At 34.8% G+C, this 23914-nt stretch overlaps 1 protein-coding gene across 1 annotated transcript; it reads left to right on the top strand.

The window, feature by feature from the left end:
• Positions 1-19664: 19664 nt before the first annotated feature.
• LOC130801758 (protein ENHANCED DISEASE RESISTANCE 2-like) lies at positions 19665-22308 on the top strand. The gene is made up of 2 exons (XM_057665639.1): positions 19665-20299; positions 21419-22308. Exons 1-2 carry the CDS (start codon positions 19951-19953, stop codon positions 21958-21960), a joined length of 891 nt encoding a protein of 296 aa, XP_057521622.1. The 5' UTR covers positions 19665-19950; the 3' UTR covers positions 21961-22308.
• Positions 22309-23914: the final 1606 nt, after the last annotated feature.

Genomic DNA, 23914 nt, shown 5'->3' with positions numbered 1-23914 from the left:
AGGTCTATAGGGCAGCCTGTGGACGGTTGTCCGAGGCCATGCGGGCAAGTTTACACATGCTGGCCTAGTATGACTGTTGCTTTTGATGTTGTAGAAGATAGCCAAGAGGAGGATGCAGTGCCACGGTATAAGAAATGCCCAAAGTATGCAAACATAAACTAGCTTATCATGTCGCCCCAACTACGGAGGGCACATAGCTAGGGTTATTTTTTAGGGTTATGAGCATACACCTCTGATTATAGAGTGTTGTTTGGAGTGTTACTTGCCACTCCTTTAGGCTGGTTTTCGTATATTATGCATTAGCGCGTTGATAGTGCTTTGATTACATGCGACTCCTTTAGGATGGTTGCTTGAATATCAACCCTTGTTCATTTTTTTTCCCACCACACAATTTATCAACCATGTTCTCAACGTCGTTTCAAATGTGTCATGCACATAATAAATGTCGCACATCTACATTAAAGAGGAAAATGTATATAAGTAATATATATTTAATAAATAAAATGATATACATTAATTAGTATAACCAATCTACCAAGAAAGACATCACAAATGGCTGTAGATAACACCTCATCTTGTTCAGTTATAATAACATTTGGAGACTGAGCACCACCAAAAATATCTCTTAATCTCTCCAACCTAAGAATATGAAATAGCCGCCTCATCCTGCATCAGAAAAAATGCAACCAAGAAGTTGTGATTGGTTGGAGTCATTCTAACAATTTCACACAACGGTCACTTTTGTTTGTCAGTTTTATAGGTTGATCAATACAACATAAGGTCATGTACGAATCATCTAAATGGATGAAGGATTTGCAAGTAATAATCTACTCAATTGACCTTCACTATCCAAATATGTGCATACCACATAGTGTGTTGAATCGGAGTCCTACCATCCATCTCTTCTCTTCTAATTGATTGGCTTATGTTGTATATTTGATTCATACTAGCATAAAACCAAGGAAATTTTGTCTTATAGAGGTCATGATAAAAGCAGGTTGCATAGCGGTTGCTCTAAGTTGTCGTATATGGTGTCGAATATCTACTGGCGACCTAGTTGCTCTTACATGACCATCTCCATATACTAGAAATGGGTGGTAATGCCTTCCTTTTTCACCAGGACACATCCTCACAGTCCAAGGTCTTTTTCCTGGTTTATGACTACTTCTTACTATCATAAATATACAACCACATGCTCTACTTCTAGAACCGGGTCGAGCAGCTTTATCTAACTTATGCTATCCACCCCGTAATATTACCATAACGTTGACATCGTAAGTATAAACTTACTCTCGAACGTCCCTCTTTTTGTTAATATAAGGCACATGTAAATTGAAAAATCAATTTCTAAAGCTATCTCATCGGCCCAAGCATGTAATTCATCAATAAAATCGAATTCCCTATCCATAACAAATCTAACAGAATAATCTACATTGTCACCTAAATTATCAAAGTCTTGCAAATGTATATTTACTAAACATTAATTAATATTACGTTAATAATATTAAATAAATAAAATAATAAATAAAACAAAAATAATATAAACTAAATAAAATAATTAATGAATATTAAGTTAGTATAAAATAAAAAAATTTTAAAAATTAATGCAAGATATAGTAAATATTATTAAAATAATTTAAATAAACAAGGGAATTATAATATAGAAAAGGGGGAAGGAGCCGCGGTCCGGTCGTGCGTTTCACGCGACCCATCTGCGGTGCAGTCGTGCGTTTCACGTGATAACCACAGTTTGTTCGCGCACGACTGTCTCTTTCATTTTTTTTTGATTAGTTTTCAATCGATGTTAATGCTTACCGAATCATGTTCATGCTTATTTTTGTTGGTCATTGTAACTTGATTTTTAGTTTTAGTTTAGTGAGTGTTTTTAGAAACATATTAGAGAGTAAAGGTTTGAAAATTAACCAAGGGCAAAGTACGAAGTTCATTATATAAGAGGTCGCGACACAAATAAAAACGGTGAGGAACTTTAATAATGCCCTTGCTCAATTCAGTCAACCAATCAATCATACATATACGTTTTACGTGAACATGCTTATATTTGAAAATTTAAGTCACATAACAATGAAAGCAGACATTACATCTGTATATGAATTTGATAAACAATATTGTACAATATTGGAAAATTAATTTAACTGAGTTGTCATAGGCACAGTCAGTAACTCAGTACCGCACAAGTTAGAGTTCGAAAGAAAAAAATAGCAGAGTAATTATACATGTGCCCCTTCAAGAAGTGGGTAAAAAATATGCCCATTAATTATTCAAAAATATTTACTATAAATGAAAAAAGGAAAAATTACAAAAGACTACCTAATCTAATTTATATAAAAAAAACTACATCAAATGACATAAACGTTTGCAAATAACTAACATGTGACAGAACCCGTCAGTTGACCATCAAATGCGGCATTGACTTTGCATGTGAGAGGCACATGACATATTCCTTTCTCTGAATCTTCTCCTTCTTTGGTTTCTTCTCCTTCTCTTTCTCTACATCCCCATTTTTTTCACCGTCTTCTCCCTCTCATCACTCCCACTTCCTTTTCTCTTTCATGAATTTCATTTTTCTTTATTTATCTTTCTCTAAATAAGAATTTGTTCTAAAATCTTTGTTTCTCTATCAAGAACAATCATCTCTTGCAAGAGTTACTTCAATTGAGGTAATTTTTTCTAAAATCCTTTTTGATCTCTCTTCAATATTTATATATATTTTTTCATTTAATTTTAAGAAAATCCTAAAAATTCATATATCTGGGTATAATTGTTTGTAACATATTTAGATTTTCGTCACCCACGATTGATTCTTGGTTTATGTTCATCATTTTGAGACTAATCAAGCTAATTCAAAAACAAGGAAGAACAACACAATTTGTGCATCGAAATATCATTAAAGGTAAAGGATTTCAATAGTCTACTGTTTTTACCCAACATTCAACTCAATTTATTGGAAAAAAACTAAAGAACAACATAATTTTTTTGAAAAACCTTCCATTTCAATGAGTTCTTGCATAATCTTTAATTTTTATCATCTCAATATTCAACTTCCTTTACCCACCTGCAAATAGTCAATCTTTTTGACAATTTCAACAAATATTCAAGCAAAAACTGAGTTTATCATGTTACTTTTCATACACAATCCCTATCATCTGATGAAACCTTATCTTCATCATCCTTCTCTACGAGTAAGAAAGAAAATGATGTTAGTAATCCAACTTTCATCCATCAATCATGAATAATCCCACCTTTAGATTAATTTTTAATAATTCAAATTTTACACTTAGTTTGCTATAATAAAACCTTTTGTCCTTTATTTCAATTTTAAAATAATTCAGCTTTTATCTTTAGTTTACGATCAGCATGCCCTAATAGTATTCTAACAGCTAGAGGTATTCAACGAGTCGGGTCGAGGCGAGTCGAGTTAAAATTTAAATGGGTCGGGTAGGGTCGGGTCATGTCAAATTCAAACGGGTCGAGCAGGTTAGAGCCCGTTCAAACCTAACCAACTTTGACCCTTTTTAGAAAGTTCATATAATAGTTATTTATTCTACTTTATGGCCTGTTCGGTCGACCCATCTATATATATAATAATATCCTACAAAAATATAAACAAAAAAGTGGTACATTTTTTTTTTTGCAACTAATTTCTATAATTATTCGACCCGATCTGGCCCGACCCATTACACTAAGGCCCGTCAAGATTCTCTAACGTCATTAATTAATATTTTAATGACTTTTATGGATTTTATAATTATATTAAATAAATTTAGAAGTAATTTTAATAAATCCCTTTTATATACGAATTTAAAAATTAACATATAATTATATTAAAAATACGATTGCGACCTCTAAAATAAAGAGGTTCGAATCAAAATTATTTTTTTATTTATACGTGTGAGTACACAAAGGTGAGTCTCTTAGTTAAGCCTCGCAAGAAAATGAATGTAGATTAAATAAATAAACATAATAATAATAATAACCATGATAAAAGGGCATGAAACCCTTGATGCCCCAAAACAATCCGACACTCCCTCCTTCCCTCTCCCTCTTCCTCTTCTCCCTGTGACACCATACTCACTGAAAACCTCACGTCTGAAGCCTCCCAACAGCACCACCAGCCTCCCTCACGGCAGTAGGAAGGCTGCTTCTCTCCTCCCTCACGGCATCCGGCAGCAGGAAGGTTGCTTCTCTCCTCCCTCACGGCAGCCAGCAGCAGGTAAGCTGCGTGTCTCTCCCTTACGGAAGCAGCAACTTGTAGATCTCTCCACCACTAGCAGCTCGGCTATTGTACCGCCAGCAGGGGACAGTCCGTGTGACTCCTTCTCCCCATTTCACACAGTGAGTCACCACCACCTCCATAAAAAACCACCTACTTCCTTGTCCATCTCCTAGTTTCACCTTTGTGAGCCATCTCTTCTCTTTTCTCTAATAAATTTCTAGTTCTATTTGGAGTTTTATTAGTTGTATTAAGTTTGATGTTAATTTTGTGTTAAGTTCATTGAATGTTTTTGTGGGTAAGAATTTGATTGATGAATTAAACATGTTTATGACTTAGGGTTTGAAGTGTGATTTGAAATCATGGGTTGTGTGTTGATTTGTATTAGTTTCTTTGAATCTTAGTATGGGTAGAAATTAAATATGTTATCTTTGAACACGAAACGATTAGGGCTTGGATTTAGAGATGAAATTACTTATAACTTATATAGGTGCCCAAATCGTAAGAGGAAAGTATATCCTTAGTTTGGTGATTTTATGACTTTTGATCGTGCAGTGACGCTTATAGGTACGTACACGCAGTAACTAACCCTTATATGCAATTTTCTTTAAGACATTATTGTTTATTGTGATAGTATGTATTGTATCGAAACTATGAGGTAATAGTGAGTACACTTTATAAGAAGATCTATCGACTATGAAATACTTGCGCTTAGAATAGTTTAGAGAACAAGAGTATTAATAGAAGGCGGGAACCACCCCTTATCTATTTAAGAATTGGATTATGCCTTACTTGGAGTTAGAATGACTACTTTATAGGTGAATTTCATATTTTGTTGAGTGGCTCAATGGGTTTTGGCGTGCTGCTATCCCAGGGCGCTCATTAATAGTCGAAAGTGGAAGTTATTTCCATCTGATAAAGTATTAGATTATGATTAGCTGGCATGATTCAACTGAAATATGTTCAGTTGATTTAGTAGTCCCTTAGGTGAGGTTCGACGGGACCATCATTAGGGGGCTATGAGCATGCTTGGGTCATTGGGCGCCGGGTGGCCGATATCGCCCCTTGACTGAGGTGTTACCATGCGGGCCTTACAAACCCCAATATGGCGGCCTCTTCACTGGTATATATTAGTACCCTAGTGTGTTATTTTTTCCCGAAGGTAGGACCCAAGAGGGTCAACATGAGGGGGCATGAGCTCATAATTTGCCATGGGCGCTGGATGGCCGATAACGCCCTTCGCTGTTTCACTATGCTTACACATTGAAAGTTATTTAGTGATAGAAAGTTTATTCCTTTATTGAAAGTTATTTAATGATAGAAGGTTCATTCTTTGATAGAAAGCTTACACATTGATAGAATGTTTACTCATTGATAGAACATCTACTTATTGATAAAATAGTTTATACAAGTGAGAAGTGTGCCTAGGTTAAGTTACCTCAAAGGTATTACAGACAATGATCACACTTACCTTAAGATAGACAAACTCTATAAGGTCATGTGTTAGGTATTCCGTTAATGCCTTGCTCGAGTTGATACTATACGTGTTTTGCAAGAGTTTATGTTTGAAAAGAGGAGCGTGAAGACCTGCATTCTACCCAATAACACGTGGTTTTGGTTGGAAATCATGTAATGAAATTAAGAAGTATAAGTGGCCGCTAAACGGTTACTATCTGTGCTTGCGTCTTATGAAATCGTCTTATGTTGTTTAATAATATAATGTTATCTAGTAGTTGGCCTTATTGTATTTGATGCTCGTTACTGACGTGTACGTGTTTGTGTTTATGTTTGATTGTTGATGACTTTCTATGATTGTTCTGCTATGACACATTGGCCTTTGGTCTAATGTTGAGCAGCAGCAGGATCATAGACAGGCGTAGCAAGTATTGGAGCTTCTTTTGCATTGCATTGCATATGGGTAGAGTGATGAGGGCAAAGCATAACCTGTATCATACCATTATCTTTCGATTTTGAAGCTCTTGTTATCTTTTGTAAGCTTTGGTTGTATATGTTTTGTTATGAGGCCTTGTCTCCTCACTTGTATATTTGTATATATCCGCTGCGTAGTTTATAACTCTGTATGGTTTTAAGGAATTAAGTCTTTTTAAAACGCAAACGTCGACATTGGAACCACGATCAATGCTTGGCATGTTGATGTGAGAAGCCGGTGACGAATCATTCCGCCGTGGTGTGAGATTTTAAAGGCAATGATGCCTTAGATTAGTTTAATATCTTTATATTGCTAATTGCTCTACCACATCTTCGATTTTTAGAAGAGATACTGCCGAAATTTCCACGCACCTTTTTAAAGTTAATATTAAACATTTATTCAAATTCTTTTCCGTTTCTTTTATGTAACACCCGAAATTCCTCCCGTCTTTTACGGTTTTGGTTTCGTTTAGGGGTTGGAAATTCAGGGGTGTTACAGGTGGTTACCAGAGCCAGTGGTCCCTATTTTCGACGCTTTATGTCCTCAAATTCGTTGAGAAATTGCTGAACTTAGAAGCTATTCGTGAGTGTTTAGGTAGATATGGGATAGGTGCATATTACATATTCATACAAAAGGATTATCATTGCACATGCATAGATAAATATATAGTTTGTTTAACTTGTTATGAGACTCATTCAGTCATTCTCATGTGTTATTACTATATATATATATGTTAGTTCTAAACCCAACATCTTATGCTTGTAGTGAGACCTTGAGAATAAACTATAGTCAACCTATTAGCCTTAGTAATCACTTTATATATATTTTGATGAATTATATACTATAAGGGTCCCTTGTCATTGATTTTGATTTTTTTAAGCATCCAACTCTCATCATATTAAATATAGTATTTCATGTTTGTCGAAGGATATCGACCTTTAAATCACTATTTGAAGGGGTTCCTTGGATAAAATATGGGCGATTTTTTTTTCCTTCTTAAAGACACATGAGTTTGAGTATCAGAGGGGAAAATTATTATTCGAAAGTCTTTTGAGTTTTGGATTTCGTTGAGACATGGTATATCATTCATACATAAGTCGGCAACTTTATATTAAAGTGGATAGCTAAAGAATAATCATCATAAACAAATTTGCATGTTAAGGGCCTAAGGATTGATTCGAGGGAGCACTATGGAGTTAAGACTGATAATTTTGTCTTACTAAATGCTTGTATGGAGTGATGAATGTTTTACTCGGATGATAATATGAAGAAGAATCGTGACGGTTTTAAAGCGTTACTTGGATAAAATGATATTTGAAATTAAAAAGGAATCAGTGATATTATAATTTTTTTTCCGCATAGCCTTCTGGGCAGTTACAAGACATAAGGATAAAATAATCTGATGATGAGGTGGAATAAGCGTCTTTGTGCACGTAAGATACAGTTAAATGTTTTAAGTATTTTAGAGTATCTCATTGATCACCAAATTAATAGTCCTGCCAGTGTATTCAAATGATAAGACTTAGATGAAATTCTAAATGAAGCTGACTTTACGCAAGTTACTGTTTTAATAATGATTGATGTGATACGTGGTAAATTAAGTTTGGAGGGTTACTGAAGATGATGTGGTCCTAATAAAAGTCAAGAGGTGTTTTAAAATCTAAACATTGAAAAAAAAAAAAATGAGTATGCGAATAATTATAATTTGAGAGATGAATCGAAATAATGCATTATGTCTTAAACGATTATTATACAAAATCATTATTATGCGATAAATAGAGTTAAATAATATTAGCACTTGTGTTAAGAAGAGTTTTAATTTGATGATACTAAATCATTGGATCATAATAAGCATTTGATGAAAAGAGTTTTGAAATTTTGACGCGTTTTAATACAAACGATTAAGTTATAGTTATTAGTTCTAAGTTTCGCATCTTAGGTCAAAGAGTGATTGAATCCCACTTTTTTGCGAACGAATAATTGTAATGCGTAATTTCAAGTGTTGTGTTAGTTTGTTAGCTTTGTGTTGTTGTACTTTAGTATAGTGTTAGGATTGTTAATGTAACAGTCATATGGTTGTGATAAATGTGTTATAGTTAGTTAGAGGTAGTGTTGTGATGGAAATGTTAGGGTGTAGATTGGATATTGTGAAATTAGTGTTGGTATCACAACTTTATCAAACTGTATGATACATGACTACTTTGCTATTGATATTAGAAATTGTGGTGATGTAGGCGTGTTCATCAGTTATTTTTCATCTTGCATTTTTTTTATGTATACATAAAATGTCATCTTTTTTTATCATCACCATTATTATTACCCTATTAGTACCATTAGTACCGTCGTTATATATGTACATGATACATTACTTTAGTCATATATGAGTTCGTGATCTTAATTGATCTAAATTCTATACTTTCAACATATCTAGTTGTATGGTAAGTGAATAGTTGAAAAAATGTTGGTGAACTTTGACATTGCCCTTCATGATTCTAAATCATCCTCATATTGTCGTAATTATGATTTGATATTATGATGGATAAAGCATGTTATTATTGAACAATTACGATATGTGTATTAGTAATATGGCTGTGAACGTATAATTATTAACTAAAGTAACTTGCTAAAAATGTGGTATATATAATTGGATTATATACTTGAAACATGTATTATGTTAGGAGTTATTAATTTGAGTTGTTAATCTACTAATCAAGTCATGATGTATGATTTAGAATGTTATAAAATGATTTAATCATATATGATTAATGAAAAGAGGATTTCATGTTAAGTAAAAGGTTAGGATTATGTTATGATAAGTAAAGTTAGTGGTGAATCGATTTGGGTGGTGATAAGCAATCAGTTTTGTAAGATTCAAGTATCCTCGGGTCTGGGGTGCCTAATTGTAATACGAGTTAAGTGTTGAGCAACTTCGTGCACCTTACTTTTAGTTATTTGTTGTTTTGATATTTTACCCCCATTTATGGTTTAAATTACAATAGTTAAACCTTTCGCACATTACAAGATTATAACAAAGTACGACCTTAGGTGGTCACGTAGAAGTGGAAAAGTTATTTGAAGAATTACATTAGATAACAGGACTTTTTGTTTTGTTACGAGCTCAAGTGATACACTTTTTAAAAGGCACATGTGCTAGATCCATCACTTTCGTAAACCTTGAGGAGAGTTGTCTTACTATGAGAACATATTCAAACCTAGATACTAAGGTGTGTAGTACTAAAATCAAAGATATTAAATAATTAAAGTTCCATGGTCTAACCACGCTATCCCTGCCCATGTTTCGAGGTTAGTGAGTTACGGGGTCGTAACTAAGTTTTAAAGGGGATAGAATGCGATTGAATTTCGCGCATTTACACGCATTTTCTCCTGCGTTTTCACGCATTTTCGCCTTTATGATAACAACCTATTACAAATTTGCATGCTTTTTACTGATCGTGTTAAGTCAATTCTATGATTTTTACATGCTTTTGATTGATTGTGTTAAGTCAATTGTGTGACATTTACATGTATTGATTGGGCGTTGAGTTAATTTAGGTGATTATGAATACTCGAAATGAGATAGGTATGAATATTCATATAGATTGAGTATCCTTTTGTTAATACTGTCAATAAAGTCACAATCCTTGAATCAATTTCGAAGCTTGAAATCGTTAAAACACCTTCATGAGTTATTAGAATTACAAATTTTCATGAATTGTACTCTTATTACTCTAGTTTCGAGGACGAAACTCCTTTTAAGGGGGTAGTCTGTAACATCCCAAGAGTTTCTAACGTCATTAAATAATATTTTAATGACTTTTAGGGATTTTATAATTATATTAAATCAATTTAGAAGTAATTTTTAATAAATTTCTTTTATATACGAATTTAAATATTAACATATAATTATATTAAAAATACGATTGCGACCTCTAAAATAAAGAGATTCGAATCAAAATTATTATTTTATTTATACGTGTGAGTACACAAAGGTGAGTCTCTTAGATAAGTCTCGCAAGAAAATGAATCTAGATTAAATAAATAAACATAATAATAATAATAATAATAATAATAATAATAATAATAACAATAATAATTATAATAATAATAATAATAATAATAATAATAATAATAATAATAATAATAATAACAATAATAATAATTATAATAATAATAATTATAATAATAATAATAATAATAATAATAATAATAATAATAATAATAATAATAATAATAATAATAATAACAATAATAATAATAATAATAATAATAATAATAATAATAATAAACGGGCATGAAAACCTTGATGCCCCAAAACAAGCCGACACTCCCTCCTTCTTCCCTCTCCCTCTTCGTCTTCTCCCTGTGACACCATTCCCTTAAAACCTTACGTCTGAAGCCTCCCAACAGCACCACCAGCCTCACTCACGGCAGCAGGAAGGCTGCTTCTCTCCTCCCTCCCAATAGCCGGCAGCAAGAAGGCTACTTCTCAACTCCCTCACGGCAGCCAGCAGCAGGTAGGCTGCGTGTCAGCAGGTAGGCTGCGTGTCTATCCCTTACGACAACAGCAACCTGTAGATCTCTCCACCACCAGCAGCTCGACTACTGTATCGCCAGCAGGGGGCAGTCCGTGTGACTCCTTCTCCCCATTTCGCACAATGAGTCACCACCACCACAAAAAACCATCTACCTCCTTGTCCATCTCCTAGTTTCACCTTTGTGAGCCATCTCTTCTCTTTTCTTTAATTAACTTTCTAGTTTTATTTGGAGTTTTATTAAGTGTATTGAGTTTGATGTTGATTTTGTGTTAAGCTCATTGAATCTTTTTGTGGGTAAGAATTTGATTGATGAATTAAACATATTTATGACTTAGGGGTTTGAAGTGTGATTTGAAATCATGGTTGTGTGTTGATTTGTATTAGTTTCATTGAATCTTAGTATGGGTAGAAATTAAATATGTTATCTTTCAACACGAAACGATTAAGGCTTGGATTTAGAGATGAAATTACTCATAACTTGTATAGATGCCTATTTTGTAAGAGGAAAGTAGAGCCTTAGTTGGGTGATTTTGTGACTTTTGATCGTGCAGTGACGCTTACAGATACGTACACGCAGTAACTAACCCTTATATGCAATTTGATTTAAGACATTATTGTTTATTGTGATAGTATGCATTGTATGGAAACTATGAGGTACTAGTGAGTACACTTTATATGAAGAGCTATCGACTATGAAATCCTTGCGCTTAGAATAGTTTAGAGAATAAGAGTGTTAACATAAGGCGGGAACCACCCCGTTATCTATTTAAGAATTGGATTATGCCTTACTTGGAGTTAGCATGACTCCTTTATAAGTGAGTTTCATATTTTATTGAGTAGATCAGTGGGTTTTGACTTACTGCTATCCCAGGGCGCTCATTAATAGTCGAAAGTGGAAGTTATTTCCATCTGATAAAGTATTAGATTATAATAAGCTGGCGTGATTCAACTGGATTATGTTCGGTTGATTTAGTAGTCTCCTAGGTGAGGTTCGACGGGACCACAATAAAGGGGGGTATGAGCATGCTTGGGTCATTGGTCGCCGGGTGGCCGATACCGCCCCTTGACCGAGGTGTTACGATGTGGGCTTGCAAACCCCAATATGGTGGCCTCTTCACTGGTATATTAGTACCCCCAGTGTGTTAGTTTTTCCCGAAGGTAGGACCCGAGAGGGTAAGCTGGAGGGGGCATAAGCTCATACTTTGCCATGGGCGCCGAATGGTCGATAACGCCCTTGGCCGTGCCACTATGCCAGGAAGTAGAGAAAAGATCAACTGATATAAAGTTATTCAGTGATAAAAAGTTTATACCTTGATTGAAAGTTATTTAATGATAGAAGGTTCATTCTTTGATAGAAAGCTTACACATTGATAGAATATTTACTCGTTGATAGAACATCTACTTATTGATAGAATAGTTTATGCGAGTGAGAAGTGTGCCTAAGTGAAATTACCTCAAGGGTATTACAGACTATGATCACATTTACCATAAGATAAACAAGCTCTATAGGTCATGTCTTAGGTATTCTATTAATGCCTTGGTCGAGTTGATACTATACGTGTTTTGCAAGAGTTTATGTTTGAAAAGAGGAGCGTGAAGACCTGCATTCTACCCAAGAACACGTGGTTTGGGGTAGAGAGCACGTGATGAAATTCAAAAGTATAAGTGGCCGATAAATGGTTACTATCTATGCTTATGTCTAATGAAATCATCTTATGTTGTTTTATAAGATAATGTTATCTAGTAGTTGGCCTATTATATTTGATGTTAGTTACTGACGTGTACGTGTTTGTGTTTATGTTTGATTGTTGAAGACTTTCTATGATTGTCCTACTATGAAACATTGGCCTTGGGTCTAATGTTGAGCAGCAGAAGGATCATAGACAGGCGTAGCATGTATTGGAGCTTCTTTTGCATTGCATTAGGGAAGAGTGATGAGGGCAAAGCATAACCTATGTCATACCATTATCTTTCGATTTTGAAGCTCTTGTTATCTTTTGTAAGCTTTGGTTGTATATGTTTTGTTAGCCTTGTGTCCTCCCTTGTATATTTGTATATCCGCTGCGTAGTTTGTAACTCTATATTGTTTTAAGGAATTAAGTCTTTTTAGAACGCAAACGTCGATATTAGAACCACGATCCATGCTTGGCATGTTGTTTCGAGAAGCCGGCGACGAATCATTCCACCGTGGTGTGAGATTTTAAAGGCAATGATGCCTTAGATTAGTTTAATGTTTTTATATTGCTAATTGCTCTACCACATCTTCGATTTTTAGAAGAGATGCTGCCGAAATTTCCACGCACCTTTTTAAAGTTAATATTTAACATTTATTCAAATTCTTTTCCTTTTCTTTTATGTAACACCCGAATTTCCTCCCGTCTTTTACGGTTTTGGTTTCGTTTAGGTGTCGGAAATTCAGGGGTGTTACTAGCATGCGCTAATAGTATGCTTACAGCTAGAGGTGTTCAACGAGCCCGGTCGAGGCGAGTCGGGTTAATATTTAAATGGGTCGAGTAGGGTCGGGTCATGTCAAATTCAACTGGTTGAGGCAGTTTAGAGCCCGTTTAAACCTGATCGTCTTTGACCCTTTTTAGAAAGTTCATATAATAGTTTTTTATTCTACTTTATAGGCTGTTGGGTCGACCCAGCTATATATATAATAATATCCTACAAAAATATAAACAAAAAAGTGATACATTTTTTTTTTGCAACCAATTTCTATAATTATCCGACCCGATCTGGCACGACCAATTACTACAAGGCCCGTTATTGGCACGACTCGCTAATGACTCGTTAAAACGTGACGACCCTTGACCCGTTAGGTTGACCCATCCCATTGAATACCTCTATTGACTGCAAGCTAAGGACAAAAATTAGTTCATTAAAAGATAATATAAAGTTGAATTATTATACATATTTGAAAAGTTAGATTATTATAAATTTTTGCTACTATAATATATTTTATCATTATTTTTAAGAAATCATTTAAACAAGTAGCAACTCACAAGGTACACTATTACTCCGCACCTACGCACTAGCTCTTTCCTAATCCAAGTATAGGATCATGTTCAACTATACAAGCACAAGACCTAACTAACTTAACCAATTTAAGTGCAAAGGAGGATTTAACTGCTATCTTACATGGGCCTAGCACAACTAGACCAAGGCGTATCTTGCACATCATTCATATAGACTTAGTCAACAAAGGGTGATCATCTACTTAAGAGTCTAAGGATCAGAAACCAAGACCCCAAAGCTTAATCCTCAAATAATCAGCTTAGTCACTTAAATGTCATAGTAGTTAGTTAGTTAGTTAGTTAGTGTTTTTTTTTTGTCTAATTTTAGGAGGTTGGTAAGAAGGCTGACATGATACGTCTTCCCCCTATAAAAATCTATAAATAAACCTCTCCTCTCATTTGTAAACTCGCGTTTGATTTTAATAAAAATTTAAAAGTAATGTAGTTCAAGAATTCTCCAAGATTACAATTGTTGATCTTATGTGTTGATCTAACTTTGTGATTAAAACAAAATATGATTCTTCATTGTTCATTTAATAATCAGGAGTGAACCTTGATTGTGAGTGAGGAAAGGGCCTCTTGTGAGTGAAAAAAGGCGTCTTTGTCCATTGTGTCAATTACAATCAATCAAGATTGTAGCCTGTGTTCTAATTGTCACCAAGAATTGGTGCACAAAAGGATTCTTCTGTGATTACTAGAGGCTGTATTGTGGCAAATCAGTAACAACATCAATTGCCATATCATACTTGAATCAACTTGGTATCAGAGCGTGAGTAGAGATCAAGGGAATAAGGAGAACAACAATTAGGAACGTTTAGTCGGGTTTGTTTGGGCAAAAATTTCACAGGTAACTTTTTCTATTGATGTTCTTTTCAAATCACAAGGAAAACTCAGGTAAAAATTCTGAACTCCAATTCATAATTTCATAATTTTCAACCGCAATCTTGAAATCTGAGTCATTGTTGTTCATATTACTCATCAAATTTCTGATTCTTTATTAGGGTTGTTAAGTTTGTTAACTTTCTGATTGTTATGTGCATTGTACTTTGTGTGCATTTGTTATTGTCTTGTCTTTCTTTTGTGCGTGTGTTGAGAATTTGTGCATTCCTATTAAACATGAATACTGATGCAAGAATTGAGGCTTTGACTGCCATGGTGGTGCATTTGGCCTAGACAGTAGCCAATTTGAAGCTACCTAATCAGAATGTGGAACAAGTTCCTCTGAATGTACCAGGAAATCAAGAGGACAAAACCCTTAGGCTTGATATTCTAGAATTCAATGGTATATCACAGAATCCAGATGAATATCTTTAGTGGGAGGCTAGTTTGGAAAGGTACTTTGAGTTTAAGGGCACTAGTGAGGAATAACAATACAAAATAACCAAGATGAAACTTACAAAATTGGCTACCTTCTGCTTGGAAGGGGTACAAAACAAAGAAGGAGGGAGAATAGGGAAAGAATCAGCACATGGGCCAAATTAAAGAAACACTTGAGGCGTAAGTATGTGCCTCCTACCTTCAAACATAACCTATTTGTTTAGTGGAGCACACTTAGACAAGGAACAAAGACCGTGTCTGAGTATATCCATGAGTGGGAACGATTGTCAATCCTATGTGAAATCAATGAGACTGAAGAGATGAGAATAGGGAATTTTATTGGGGGATTGAGGGAAGATTTGAGAGAGAACCTAGAAATTTTGCAAAATTTTACTTTTGAGACCACCTGTAGTAGTGCTTTAGTATATGAAAAATATGTTAAGAAGAAGACTAATGCCACATACAGAACATCACAGACCAGGAAAAACCCCTCAACTAGTACTTTACTTGTAACTAGGACTGATGTCACTAAATAGATACCTAAGAGTAAGGTATTAACACCTATTAAGGATGTTGTATGCTTCAAATGTCATGGCACTGGTCACTATAAGAATGAGTGTCCTAATGTGAGGGCCTTCATAACCACTGAATGGGCTGAAATCACTGAAAGAACAGGACCCAGGGCAATGTTGGTTCATAAGGATGGTCATGAAGAAGTGATTTTACCGCCAACTCCTGATGATGAACTAGATGGCTCTTACATGCTGACTAAACTAAGAACACTACAAAGAACTGACCTAGACCAGGAGGATAGTGAGATAGAAGAAGATAGGGAGAAAATTTACCCTGAGGAAGAGTACCATATACTACTAATAAGAAGGAGTTTTCACACTACACCTAAAAGTAAAGTGTCAAACCAAAGGGAAAATATATTCCAAACTAAATGCAAGATTCAAATCAAGGTTTGTGACTTAATAATAGATGGGGGAAGTAAGACTAATTGTGTCAGTAAGGAAATAGTCAAGGAACTAGGTTTGAAAACCCAAAAACACCCTAACCCTTACAAACTGAGGTGGCTAGATAACAAGGCAGAAGGTTTTGTTAAGAGACAATGCTTGGTAAACTTGTCAATTGGATCATACCAAGATAAAATACTCTTTGATGTGTTAGATATGAGTGCCTGCCATCTCTTACTAGGCAGAACTTGACAACATGATTTGAAATCTGTTCATGATGGGTTTTCTAACATATATGCCATTAGACATGAATGAAAGCTTAAGGACCTTTTGCCTCTACCTCCACGTAAGTCTTTACCTCCTACCAAGGATACTAAAGTAATACAATTAGTAACTAAGAGAGTGTGCAGTAAGGAAATACAGCTAGAGGGAAGAATGTACTTACTATTTAACAAGGAATGTGAGAATTGGGACCATGAACCAAAGGATCCACAGCTTCAAGCCTTATTACTGGAATTTAGTGATGTATTCCCTAAAGATTGGCCTGAAGGACTACCACCACTAAGAGGTATAGAACACCAAATTGATTTGATTCCAAGTGCTCAGATTCCTAATATACCTGCGTACAGGACTAACCCACAGAAAGCTTTAGAATTGCAAAGACAAGTGAATGAGTTGATAGCCAAAGGATACGTGAGAGAGAGTCTTAGTGCCTGTGCTGTGCCAACCTTGTTAGTACCAAAAAAAGATGGAACCTGGAGGATGTGCATAGATAGTAGGAGTGTTAACAATATCACTGTTAAATATAGGTTTTCCTTACTAAGGATTGATGATATACTTGATGAATTGACTGGAACACAATGGTTCAGCAAGCTAGACTAAAGAAGTGGGTATCATCAAATCAGAATGAAAGAAGGTGATGAGTGAAAAACAGTCTTTAAGACCAAACATGGGTTGTATGAGTGGCTTGTGATGCCTTTTAGTCTCACTGGAGCCTCTAGCACATTTATGAGACTTATGGATGAAGTCTTAAAGCCTTTTTTGGGAGCTTTGTTGTGGTTTACTTAGATGATATACTCATATACATCAAGACTTTTCCTGAACATCTGTCCCACCTTAGACAAGTCTTTAAGGTTTTGAGGAAGCAAAAGTTGTATAGGAAGAAGGAGAAGTGTCATTTTTCTTTAGAAAGAGATAGGATTTTTAGGATTCATCATTAATCAACAAGGGGTGAAGGCTGATCCAAGAAAGGTAGAAGCTATGAGAGATTGGCCCACACCAACCACTGCTACACAGGCTAGGTCTTTCCATGGATTGGCATCATTTTATAGGAGGTTTATACAAAACTTTAGAACTATCATGACACCTATCACTGAGTGCATAAAGAAAGGGAGCTTTGTTTGGACTTGTGAAGCACAACAGGCTTTTAAACAGATTAAAAGGGCTATATGTGAGGCCCCTGTGCTTAAACTATAAGATTTCACTCAACCTTTTGAGGTAGAGTGTCATGCTAGTGGAGTTGGCATTGGGATAGTGTTAACTCAATCTAAAAGGCCAATAGCATATTTCAGTGAAAAATTGAATCATAGCAGGTGAAACTATTCAACCTATGATAAGGAATTTTATGCTATGGTTAGAGCTTTTTATATCATTGGTCTCATCACCTAAAGATTCAGCCTTTTATCCTACATTCAGATCATGAGTCTTTGAAGTACATTAATGGGCAAAAGAAATTGAACAATAGACATATGCTAAGTGGCGAAATTTCTACAATCTTTTAACTTTGTGGCTAAGTATAAAACAGGCAAAAAAAACATTGTTGCTGATGCTCTGAGAGAGTCCAAAGTCATAGGTTTTGAGATGATTAAACCTCTGTACATGGAAGATCCTGACTTTAAAGACATTTTTACAGAATGTCAACAAGGTCCTAAGGGAAAATTTCATGTTGCCCAAGGCTTTCTCTTCAAAGCTAACAGACTTTGCATTCCTAAAACACCATTGAGACTAATGTTAGTGAAAGAAGTACATGAAGGTGCTTTAGGAGGACACTTTGGAATACTAAAGACCCTAGATATATTAGTACAACATTTTTATTTGCCAAAGATGTTAGGAACAGTGGCTAAGCATATTTTAAGATGTGAAACCTACATAAAAGCAAAACTGACCTTCCACAAGGGAGAATACAAGCCACTCCCAGTTGCACTTAGACCATGGGAACATACTAGTATGGATTTTATAGTAGCCTTACCTAAGACACAATGAGGGAAAGAGGCCATCATGGTGGTGGTTGACAGGTTCTCAAAAATGGCACATTTCATAGCCTGTCAAAAGGTAGATGAGGCACATAGAGTAGCTAGGTTGTACTTTGCAAAGATTGTGAGGTTGCATGGGGTGCCTATGACCATAGTGTCAGATAGGGATAGCAAGTTCTTAAGTTAATTTTGGACCATCCTATGGAGACTGCTGGACACAAAATTGCTTTTCAACTCATCATACCATCTTGAAACTGATGGGCAACTAAGGTTACAAACAGAACCCTTGGAGACATTTAAGAACACTGTTTTACAAGAACACAAGGGATTGTGACCTTAAGTTGTGTCATGCAGAATTTTCCCACAATAGAAGTCCTAGTTACACTACTAAACATTCTCTTTTTGAATGTGTCTATGGTTTTAACCCTCTTATGCCTATCACACTAATTGATGTTTCTTTACTGACAGGGTAAATGTTGATGCCCAGTACCAAGCTGCAGTGCTTAAGGAAATTCATGAGCAAGTGCATAACAATATCAAAGCGAAAAATGAGAAGTATCAAAAAAAAGCTAACAAGGGACTGAAGGAGCATAGAAAATTCAAGGAAGGGGACTTGGTTTGGCTACACTTGAGGAAAGATAGGTTCCCAACACAAAGAAGGAACAAACTCTTCCCAAGAGTTGCTGGACCCTTCAAAATTCTTCAGAAAATTGAGGAGAATGACTACAAATTGGATCTGCCAGCAGATTATGGTATCTCCAACACCTTTAACATAGGAGACCTTGCCAAATACCAAGGAGAGAATATAGAACAACAAGAATTAAGAACAATTTTGTCCAAAGAAGGAGGGGATGATCGAAGTATAGGATCATGTTCAACTATACAAGCACAGGACCTAACTAACTTAACCGATTTAAGTGCAAAGGAGGATTTGACTGCTATCTTACATGAGACTAGCACAACTGGAGCAAGGCGTATCTTGCACATCATTCATCTGAACTAAATCAACAAAGAGTGATGATCTACTTAAGAGTCCAAGGATCGGAAGCAAAGACCCCAAAGCTCAATCCTCAAATAATCAGCTTAATCACTTACATGTTAGTTAGTTAGTTAGTTATTGTTTTTTGTGTCTAATTTTAGGAGGGTGTTGAGAACTCTGACATGACACGCCTTCCTCCTATTAGAAATCTATAAATAAGCCTCTCGTCTCATTTGTAAACTCACGTTTGATTTTAATAAAAATTTAGAAGTAATTCAGTTCAAGAATTCTCAAAGATTACAGTTGCTGATCTTGTGTGTTGATCTGATTTTGTGAGTGAAACAAAATCTGATTCTTCATTGTTTATTCAATAATCAGGAAGTGAACCTTGATTGTTAGTGAGGAAAGGGCCTCTTGTAAGTAAAACAAGGTGTCTTTATCCATTGTGTCAATTACAACCAATCAAGATTATAGCCTGATTGTCACCAAAAATTGGTGCACAAAAGGATTCTTCTGTGATTACCAGAGGCTGTATTGTAGCAAATCAGTAACAACGTCAATTACCATATCATACTTGGATCATTTCCTCAATTTTCAGAGTTAGGAATATTGATTAAATAATCATAAAAAATTAGTAAATAAATAATTAAACCCTCCTGATGAAGTAATAATTCATTCTGTTAGATAAGGAAAAAAACAGCACCTTCTAGAGAGAGAAAGTACCATTGGAAAGATGAGCAGCAATGGTGAAAGGCCGTCGTCTTTAAATTGGACAGAAGAGACAATAAACGGTGGGTCTTTACCCCACGTTGACCTCAACAATGGATCCAACGGCTGGGCATCACCGCCAGGAAACGTATTCTCTGTTCGATCGGAACAATACTTGTTGAAGAAAATTAAGTGCTCCGCCGCCGTTGACTACTTCTTGAAACCTACCGGCGTCGACTGGTTCAGGTCACCTTCCAAGCTTGAGCACGTCCTGTTACGTCCTGATAACCGTGTGATGCGTGCTCTTCGTTTTCACCACTCTAATGGCAACTTTCTTAAATCCTTCGTTTTTGCTGTTAATCTTCAAGTTCCAGGTGTGTTTTTCTTGTAATTTTTTTGGTGATTTTTTAAATTTTACTGATGTTTTGAATGTTTTGAGTTAGAATTCTTGAAATTGATGAATTGTTTTTTGTTTTTTTTATTGTTGATTTGATTGACGGAGGTACGCAGTGGTTAATTTTTAGCTGAGAAAATTATTAATGAAATTTATCATAACTCAAAAGTTTTAATATTAATGTCCATTTTGGTGTAATTTCTTATCTAAGTTATCAATATAGTAATGCAAAATAAATTGACTTCTTTTTTGGTGAATTGATTGTATTAGACAAATATTTGAATAATGCAAGTTAAATACCATGTAAATAATGCGTTTAAACCGACGGATATACCAAACTTGATTTTGAGGTATTTGTTGATTTAGCTTAAAAAATTTCTTAATATCATAGTAGTAATTCATAAGGTAGAATATTGCTGTCCGTTTCTGTAATTTCAGTCATTAATTCGGTAAGCTCAGAATGAACAATTTTCAGTTAACGGAGAAACCTATGTTTCATTTTAGGTACCATTTGTTTCCATCAAGAAAAAAAAAATACTTTTCCAGTAATTATTAGCTATAGAATCAGCTGTAAAAATTTGACTTTGGAAACTGAAAAGCAACAATTGAAAAGTAAAAAAAATACTCGCAGATCAATTTGCAGCAATTTTTTATCTCTCCCCCTCTTTTACTTTTAATCTATTTTAAGCTGTCGGTTTTTATCGTCCACAATTTAATTCTGATTTCACAAAATTTCACCCATTAGAGGATAAAGCGAGTATACATACGGTTATACAATTTGGTGACTCATCTGAGTGAAGACAGATCTAGCTTTATTTTTTACTCCATCAAATTATGTTAATTTTTATTTTCTTTTAAAGTAGTTCTATCATTATTCTGGTCACTTTAAGTAAAAGTTTGCTACTTCATTAGGAAATTCAAATACTTGCATTATGCATTAGCTCTATTTTATTTTGGTGTTAATACTTCATCGTTTCAATTTTAAACATTCCAATATGCTTTGCTTAGTACGGTCATAAATGGTGAAAAATTTTGCTTGGTTATAGAAAAGATTGATAGTAGAAGATTGGGACCTAAAATTAATGAAAAAATGTGGCAGGAAGGGAGCACCACAGTGCAGTATTCTATTTCTCAACAGATGAACCAATACTACCAGGTTCATTATTAGACCGTTTTATAAATGGCGATGATGGGTTCAGGAATAGCCGGTTGAAGCTAGTGAATCGGATTGTAAAGGGACCGTGGATAGTAAAGAAAGCAGTGGGAAACTACAGCGCATGTCTTCTAGGGAAGGCTTTGACTTGTAGGTATCACAGGGGACCAAACTACTTGGAGATTGATGTCGATATCTCAAGCTCCAAGATAGCTGGGGCATTGGTTCATTTGGCATTAGGCTGTGTGACATCAATAACGATAGATATGGGGTTTGTGGTTGAAGGTCAGAGTGTGGAAGAGTTGCCCGAAAAGTTGATTGGGGCAGTAAGGATTTGTCAACTGGAGATGGACTCAGCTGAGTTTATTGACTCTAATACTCCATCAAATGGGTTTGGTGTCGGAAAGTCATTGGGGTTGGCCAAGGTGAATCATGTTGACGGGGAAGGTAGTAGTAGTTGTGACCAATCTCCGAGAGTTCACTTTTAAGACATGCTTATATTGAAGATAGTTATTTAAGGAACCGATAAAAGTCAAACTATACAAAGTATAGATGCGATTTAAAAGAAGAGGAAAGAAAAAGAATATAATAGTATGCAGAAGGTGAAGAAAAAGGAAGATAAACAATCTTGTTTTCAATTTATAGTTTGACTTTTATTTTCCTAATAAATATTTATCTTCTTTATAAGCATGACCTTAGAGGTAATTTGGTTGAAATCCTAGGGAAAATACTACTAGCAATTGACTAATAGTATCAATTTATTGGAGAGTCTTTTGACGAGTAAAAAATTACTCCCTCCAATTCTTCATATTTGTTTCATTTACTTTTTGTCACTATTTATTATCATCTTTAATTTGTATTTTATTATTTATTTATAATTTAAAATATAGTTAAATAAAATTTTGTTTGATTTAGTCATTGTTAGATTATTGGTATCAATGTTTATAATATTTATTTATACATAATTAAAGATATTAATAGTCAAAATGTTAGATTGAAAGTATGAAACAATAAGGGAAATTTCAATGCTGTTGTACACCTATTTATGCGACTTACCATTTCAAATGCCATCAGTTTCAATCTTTTCCCGCAAAATATAAACTCTAACTCTACCATCTTTGGATATTTTGATGAAAAATGGTAGAGTTAGGGTTATGTTTTGGGAAAAAAGGTTGAAACTGATGACATTTGAAATGTTGAGTCGCACAAATAGGAATATAATAGTTATAAAGCTTCGAAATTAACGTTTGCTAACGTTTTTATGTGCAGAAAAGTCACGGTGGAACAATTACGTAAACCTTAGGGTTACCGCATGGATTTTTTAAAAGTTTTGGTTACCACGTGGAAAACCCAAAACCTCAAGGTTACCACGTGGAATTTCCCTTTATTAAAATGGTAGAACCACCACGATGAATCGTGCAAGTTTTATCCTCAATTCGTATATATCAAGTGGTAAACCAAAGAAATTTGTAGAACGCCTACAAAGCAAGTAGACTGTAGACAAACTCCACTTATCAATAGAGAAAACGGAGGAGTATCTACAAAGTCAAGCCATCAAATCAATCCTGACAGCATAAACCTTTTATTTCTTGTACTTCCTCTGTTCTGATATTGTCGCTACATTTATAAGGGCAAATTCTTAAGAAAAGGGGGCAAGGCTACAGTGCTACTTCATAGCCTCATTACTGTTCATTGAAGAGGGAAAAAAGGAAAATGGAAAAGATCAGCATATGGCTACAGTGCATCAAAAAATCCACATACAAAGGGAAATGTCAACTTATTTCACAATAATTTTTACCCCAAAATTAATTTTTCCCGCCAAAACATAACATTTCCACCAAAATTTACAAATTTTACTAAAAGGCAAAAGTTTAATTTCAATAAAGTAGATTAGAATGCTCATATATAGAGGCAAATTACTTCATTTCTTCAATTCCTAGCCTTGTTTTGATATCTTTTGTTGGACCTCTTGAGTTTTGATGATGACTACACTTAAGCAAATATGTGTTTAGAGATTGTGTGCAGGTCGATATCCGATTATAGTTATGATCGTTGATAGTACATATGGCTTTGTTCGTGGGAATATACGTGTCAAAAGGATTCAAGAGATGTTAGAAGAGTTTATCACTTGGGATCTTAAATGGAGACAGGAAGTCTATTGTTCCCAGGTTGAATGTTCTAGCAAAACTGGATTTTGGAGACAGCGCACTGTTCCCAAACTAAAGTCAGCCTACGTTAACTAATAAGTTCTGATTTTTATTTTTTAGTTAATGTATTTAAATTAATTTGTTGCATTTAGTTATTATAGTTAATTGGCAAAAAGTTTTTCTAAAAATTCTTTACGTATGGTTTTCTAAAAATAATCCGCTATATTTAGTAAGTAATTGGATTTACTAAATATAGGAACAGCAGTTAAGTCTCAGCTATTTTTGGAATAATCTG

The sequence above is a fragment of the Amaranthus tricolor genome, chromosome 15 (assembly GCF_026212465.1).
Source record: "Amaranthus tricolor cultivar Red isolate AtriRed21 chromosome 15, ASM2621246v1, whole genome shotgun sequence".
NCBI lineage: Eukaryota > Viridiplantae > Streptophyta > Magnoliopsida > Caryophyllales > Amaranthaceae > Amaranthus > Amaranthus tricolor.
This window is presented reverse-complemented; position numbering and strand designations above follow the sequence as displayed.

What these genes read in the sequence shown, in the direction of transcription:
- LOC130801758 (XM_057665639.1), top strand. Translation starts at nt 19,951, where the DNA reads ATGAGCAGCAATGGTGAAAGGCCGTCGTCTTTAAATTGGACAGAAGAG. An exon ending in TGTTAATCTTCAAGTTCCAG is followed by an intron (nt 20,300 to 21,418) that starts GTGTGTTTTTCT and finishes AAAATGTGGCAG; the next exon opens with GAAGGGAGCACCACAGTGCA.